General features: G+C 38.8%; 1 protein-coding gene across 1 annotated transcript; it reads left to right on the forward strand.

The window, feature by feature from the left end:
• The first annotated feature begins 420 nt into the window (after window positions 1-420).
• evx1 (even-skipped homeobox 1) lies at window positions 421-3,913 on the forward strand. Its single transcript, XM_039678525.2, has 3 exons — window positions 421-927; window positions 1,835-2,067; window positions 2,316-3,913. The coding sequence occupies exons 1-3, from the start codon at window positions 561-563 to the stop codon at window positions 2,850-2,852; spliced, it is 1,137 nt and encodes a 378-aa protein (XP_039534459.2). The 5' UTR covers window positions 421-560; the 3' UTR covers window positions 2,853-3,913.
• Window positions 3,914-7,221: the final 3,308 nt, after the last annotated feature.

Consider the following 7,221-nt stretch of genomic DNA (forward strand, 5'->3'; position numbering starts at 1 on the left):
CTCAACCACATTTTCTTCTCTTAGGCTATTTGAGAAGATTATCTGAGTCCAGTAAAACAAAAATGCCATTGATATTCTTGGGTCCACGGATAATTGTAATTATAACACAATAATAACATAGGCTACATATTAAATTAAATTACGAAATATCTCAGGGAGAAATATGGACAATGCAGAGTCAAACACTTTATTATGACACAATCATAAAGTGTGAATGTCTTGTAATTTAAACGTGTTAAAAAAGGTAAAGCATGGTGCATCTTTCATGCTTCTAATATTCGGCGATGTAGCCTTGAATTCACCTCTGTCTCTGCTAGACTACTCTCCCACTCTGTTTATTAACTCTAAATCGACGCGTGGCGTCACGCAGCCTTCTATTATGACGACTGCCCTATTAACAATGACAGCGCGTGAGGAGAGAGAGGGCAATGGTGATCCCTCCCAGAGTTCGTGCAGCACTCTCGAGCGTTCGCATCGCACAGCTCCTCGTCTGCGTTAGCTGCTCCAAACTGTCTTAACAATCTCCGAGAGATCTGGCCGTCTGCTCTCGTCTAACGGTTATGGACAGCACTAAGGACACGCTGATGCGCGCCGAGGGTGGTCAGGTTGGCGCACTCTCTGCCAAAACTAGCTCTAATTTGACGGAAGCTACCGGAGACCCCATGCGCAAGTTACCGGACAAACAGATTAACCAGAACAGACTAAGCCCAGTGCCTTATTCGCAAAACCTAGTGGATGACGCGACAAAGGGACACCGTAGCGCAAAGTACGGAGATGTGACAGTTGCTAGCAAGCCCTCCGCACCGGACAGGGACCTGTCAGACATTCCCAACAAAGAGGCCAGCAGCTCGGATGCGGAATCAGATCTCTATGAGGAAATAGATGTCAGCTGTACCCCAGAGAGCATGGATTACCCGAGTGGACAAGGTAAAAAAAAATACGGCTCAGAGTATTCTTGTTTTATTTGTATTTATTTATCCACATTTTCTTCACATGTTTGTAAATTCTCGCTGAGAGAGAATGGTACACGCGAGCATTTTATCAGGTTCAATCGATCTGCAGCGTAGCTCACTGCTCGTGTGCACCGTTCGATTGTCAGCTTCTGTAACGTTATTGCAAGCTTTTTGAATGAACGAGTCAATTACAAGGCCACTGTGTATCGGGGTGTTGTCTGGGCTTTAACAAGTTGTTAAGTCATCACACCAATCTCTAACATCTCATTAACTTTTTTTTATTTCTCCTTTTTTTGTAAATACGGTTGCAACTATCAGTGTATCATAATGTGATCTTTAAAATTCTTACGGAGTCTCACAAATCATACTATTTCATACTATTAAACGTTATTTAAAGAAAAAGTGCACATGTTAATGAATTATATTCCTGTTTTTAAGGCTATGCATAATCAACAAATGAATGATTCAAATAATTTTTCTTCTAAAGTGCACATTAATTCAAATTAAATGCAATATCAATGCCGAGCATTTGTTTGAAAATAAATCATAATATTTTGGAGATTAAGAGGCTACATGTTTTGTTAGATTTTCACTTGAGATTGATAAAGAAAAGCTAATAAAAACATGCAGTCTTAATCTCGGAAGATTTTATGATTTTTTTGGTTTTGTTTTGTTGTTCTTTTTGTTTGCGCTACGTTTGTCCGAAATGATTGAGTAATATTAAAATACGGAACTGAATTCAGACTCATAGGCTAATTTTTTATTTGTTATCAAGCAACCAAAAATCATTAGCAAGAGATGTAGTATGAACTCTTAGTTCATACTGAAACTAAACATCCATTGTAAGCTTTCTGCTTACCGATATGTTTATTTTCTGTAAGGACTGGCAATGGGCTCGCCGAACCACGGTAAAGAAGTCGGTATGGACAACAAAATGGGCTCAGGCCCCGGTTCTCTCAACTATGCTTCTGACCAGATGCGAAGGTATCGAACAGCTTTTACGAGGGATCAGATATCACGACTGGAGAAAGAGTTTTACCGGGAAAATTACGTGTCCAGGCCACGTAGGTGCGAGTTGGCGGCTGCCCTAAATTTACCGGAAACAACAATAAAGGTAAAACTCTGCAAAGATTGCTCCAATCAATGCAGGCAAGCTAATCAAACAATGAGAATGGTTTACAATTACGATAAGAAATACAGAGATCACAATTCTATATGTATGCATCATAGGCCTTGTTATTTGCCCATAAATATGGGAACATTCATTATGGTTTATTTCTTATCTAAGTTGGCTTTGCTTACATGCACTAGGCCCCAGTCTTTACTATTATTTTAATTCTGCTTTGCTGCTTTTGGTTACAGGTTTGGTTTCAGAACCGTCGCATGAAGGACAAGAGACAGCGGCTGGCTATGACATGGCCGCATCCTGCCGACCCCGCCTTTTACACCTATATGATGAGCCATGCTGCAGCCACGGGCAGCCTGCCCTATCCATTCCAATCTCACCTTCCTTTACCTTACTACTCTCCACTCAGCGGTGTGACTGCAGGTTCAGCCTCTGCTACTGGGAGTCCATTCTCCAATCCTCTGCGCTCGCTGGACAGCTTTCGGGTGCTTTCGCATCCATACCCGCGTCCTGATCTACTCTGCGCCTTCAGACACCCATCACTGTACCCCAGCCCGGGTCACGGGCTTGGTCCTGGGGGAAGCCCATGCTCTTGCCTAGCCTGTCACGCTGCCAGTCAATCAAACGGGCTCCCACATAGGTCCAATAACGCAGACTTCTCCTGTTCGCCCACGACCAGGACTGAGGCCTTCCTCACGTTCTCGCCAGCAGTCATCAGCAAATCAACTTCAGTGTCTTTGGACCAGAGGGAGGAAGTGCCACTAACCAGATAAGACGACCGAAAGAGGCCATTGATTCTTCGATTATCCGGATATAGGCTTTGGGAACTTTATTTAACAAGTCAACGCATGAACTACTCAAAGCAGCTTGCACAACACAAAAGCAATCTGCTTTTAAGGTTTCGAAACTGTGGATATTTTGCAGTTACGAAGCTATCTGTTGTGCAGAGTCTTATTTTAACACTGTCAGGTCACGGGCTTTTAAATAATCTTTGGAGAAATTAGATAGGCCTACTGATAACAGAGATGTCATATTAACTCAAATACATTTTAAGTAGGCTACACCCTAAACAAAAATGTGACAAAGGAGACAATGAAATGTATTTGTAAAAAATGACTGAAGGATATAGCGCAAGAATCTATGATAATTTATACTCTTTCATAACCATACAAATTGACCCACATGCAGTTTTCACATTAAAACGATGTTTTTCATCTAGCTTTTTAACAAGGGGATTTGTTAACCGGGCATGGTTGCCTCATTATTCCTCCTCCACGAACACCCGGTCCCGGTAGCACACCGAAATGTGCAGATGCGAGGGAAATTAAGGAGTGATATATTCGGAAGGGAGAAATTTTGAATGTTGAATTAATGATAATGCTGCACGCTCTGAGACTTGTCTGCCAAACCGGTAACAAGGCGCCAGGGGAGCGGATTAAGAAGCTCCATGCGAGGCTTGCTGGCTTGACGGGAGAACATGCGCTAGAGATCCATTGGACAATCACATGCGGCAAATTGGGGCGAGCTAGAGATGTCTGTCTTACCCGCATACCGTCAGCTGAATACCATCCCTTACCGCCTCTTCCCGGCCTTCCGCCCAGTATCCCCAGTAAATATCCACCCAGTAAAATGCTAAATCCCGCATAAATAACGCTAATATCTATGGACATGATCAGATGGCATTATTTATTGATTTATTGACCATAATGTTTTTCCATTTATGTATTTTGAATTAAACTCTTGCATCAAGTTGTCTTTTATATATAGTTACATCTTTTCTGCTCAGTTATTGGTTCATTTCGGATTGTGGAAAATGCGCGAAAAATGGGTCAGTATTGTTCTGGTTAAATTGAATTTCATAATAAACTATTTCAAACGAAAAGTGACGAGTGACTAATGTTTATTCTTAAAACGCCAGGTGTAATTTGAAAATATTTGAAATTAGTGATGGAACACTGTAAGTAATAAGCTACTTTCTTCCAATAATTGTAGAATGAATTTATTCTATTCGCAAATGTATCTCTTTCTGAAAGACAAACAACCACCAAATCATTCAGATGTGAAGAGGCTGAGAATGAAAATGAAAGACAACCGACAAATATGACAATAAAATTAGGACAGCAGCAATCTTAAATATGACACAAAAGTATTGCTTTCAAATAACAGTTTGTCACCTTTATCTCTTATTAATGGCCTCTATTTTCTCATCTGAAACACTGACATTATCTAATAGCTTGGACATAACTGAATATCTTTATCTCAACGAGCTGTATAGTCCCCGGGCCGGGCACCGTTAGTACAGGCAATATCCCGGGATTCCCGGCGCTGTAATAGAAATATTGGAATATAGTGTCTTGTGGAAATAATGGAATGCAGAAAGATCGATGGTGCCTCAACCTCACCAAGCAACTCACGTTAATTAGCTGGGTTGTCTGCGTAATTGTGGCACCTGGAGCGGCAAATTGAAGCTTTCTTGACATAATAGAGAAGGTTGGATATTGTTTCCATGTCAAACTGCCTAGCCAAAAGTAGAATATCAAAAAAATTCAAATATAAAAGTTACGGCCCTGTATCAGTATAAAGAATTAAAAACAGAATTGAAACAGAAACAGAATCAGAATTGCAGAAATTGCATAGATATTTAATTATTTTAAAAACAGAAAATAATAATCTTGTTTGTTTTTCAATTAACCGTGTATGTGTGGTTATAGCATGTTCAGTCTTTTTTTTTTTTTAAACTAGGCTAAATGTTTTAAAATAATTCTTTGAAAATAGGTGTTTCCATTTTGTTCTTTTCATCTGATATGTTACAAACAAAATGTCAACAATTGCTTGTGATCGCTTGCCCAAAACAATTTACCTCCTCCCACACTCGAGCCCCCATCTGAACGTCCTGGTTGCGCACGTGATTGATGGCCTTATTAGAAGCAGTTCTTGTAAGTGTGACCAAGTTGATTAAAATGCATATGTTTGGAATAATACGCCATTTAAACCAGAGCAGTTAACTCAAAGTCGGATTTATGTCCGCTTGTTACATTAAATTACCAAAGGCAAAGGTAATAAATGGCCAACGACTCAATTGACGATTAATAATAAAAGGAAAAAAAATAGCCTACCACAAAAGGCTGATATTCACCAACGTCTAATAAATTTCAGCATGTTTGATAGCCTACTTAAAATGTGTAATTTCATGCGCGTAACCAACGCCGATTTTTCTGCACCAATAAGCACGTGGGCTAAAATAAATATTGGCCTAATAATAATAAATAAAATAAAACCTATGTCCGTTTATAAAGTTATTTTCAGTCTTATAGTCGAATTGCTTACTTTCAGCCCTCGGACTAATTAATCTGTTCTCTGATATAACAACATCAGTCTGACTATATATAACCTCGGTGCATGTCACCTCTCTGCATATCCATCATCTTAAAAATGTATTAATGAATGAAAACAGTCAGATGAAAATATTACACACCAACAGTACTACATCTATGAAAAAGAGAGTGATGAAGATCATATGACTTTAATTTTGAGAACAAGATTTGACATCTCGTTTCCTTTATTTCTGGAGCGACAATACTCCGTAGGTAGGGGCGGTCCCGCGCATCTGTCCGTTAGAGCGCATCTGAAGGCGGCGACTGTTTAAAGGGCTGTTTACGTTCTAATATACAGCAGGCAGAGCAAGGCGTGAATGAACCGCTCACTGCCTAATGATGATGAATGGGAAATTAATGCACAAGTGTACGAGACAATCTGAGCCTTCATCTGGTTAAATAGGCATCCAGTCGTATTACGAAAGTAGAGGTCACATTAAATCAATCGGGTGTGTGAAAGTCATATTGCTCTTGCGTCTATCCGCGTTATTTACGGTGCACCGAAGACAGTGAGTCCAGGCTGAAGAAACAAAGCAACGTCAGTTGCTCCAAGAATAACTTGGACTGTTATAGAACTGGTTATTTAGCGTATGATATTGAAGTGCATGTCTTTATCTAGCAAATCAGCACAGCTTATTGTTCTTTTTTTTCTTTTTTTTTACCAAGGCAGCCAAGTTAGGCCTGAGATTGGCTTCTGCTTCAGATTTATAGCGTTTCTTAGCATATTCAATTTCCTCCTCCCAGGTGTAGAGGGAAGCTCATGTCTCAAAAGCAGTCTTGATCAGGCTAACTCGAGAATCAGATTTTGTTTGTCATACAAAGTCAAATACTAAGTATTTTTTAGTCATAAGATCATACTTGGTCATACTAAGTTGCAACCTCCTTACATATCTGAGAAAATTTTCCAATAATATTTGTTTAATAAAAAAAACAATACTGTTTAAAGGATGTCTTTAAGAATATTAAAATGATCTGCACCATTTACTGTAAGAAATTAGTCTGGGTTGATCATTTTGCAAACCTTCTGCTTTACTCTTCTAGCCTCACTCTTCCAGCCTCACTTGAAATGTGGGTTATCTTGCAACAGATAATATAAAAACAAAACATTTCAGAAACATCACTGAATATTAGACATACGGGCTTTTCAGTCCTTCAAATAACCTTTTATATGTTATATTGGTAACAAAGCACTCAAACATAGGTTCACATCATTACTCACCTTGGAGAGCCCAAGGAAAATGTAGAAACACAAAGGGCAGAAGGAGTTAAACATTCTGATTATTAATACCTGAATAAATATTATGATTTCAAACAATAGAGCTGTGGTATATGTTCACTAAGGTGAAAAACATCTGTGCAATTTAATTTAATATCTTAGATTAATCATTAATATCCCAAGAATTTCTTTGTTCTCTGCTTTTGCTCTACAAGGGAATGCAATTGCATTTTTGCTCTCATGCATATGAGAAAATCATGTTACTGAGGTGTTTTCCTGCCTTCAGAATGTAAATCTAAATCTTTCTGAGCACTCAAATGATCATTGGTTTTCAATATGGGTACTCCAGCATCACACATTTTAGATGAATTGACACACTTGATAGTTGAGGCTTGATATGTAAAATATGTTGTAGATACTCAATGAAAGAGATCCAAATGAGAAAAGACTACAGAAAATATATCAAAATCTAACGTTTGCCTCTTAGCATAATTGTTAACAGTGAGTGATATTTTTCAAGAATACAATCTATAATATAGATTTATTTATTTT

This window comes from Pimephales promelas, chromosome 18, assembly GCF_988280905.1.
Source record: "Pimephales promelas chromosome 18, fPimPro1.hap1.1, whole genome shotgun sequence".
In the NCBI taxonomy this organism is placed as follows: Eukaryota; Metazoa; Chordata; class Actinopteri; order Cypriniformes; family Leuciscidae; genus Pimephales; species Pimephales promelas.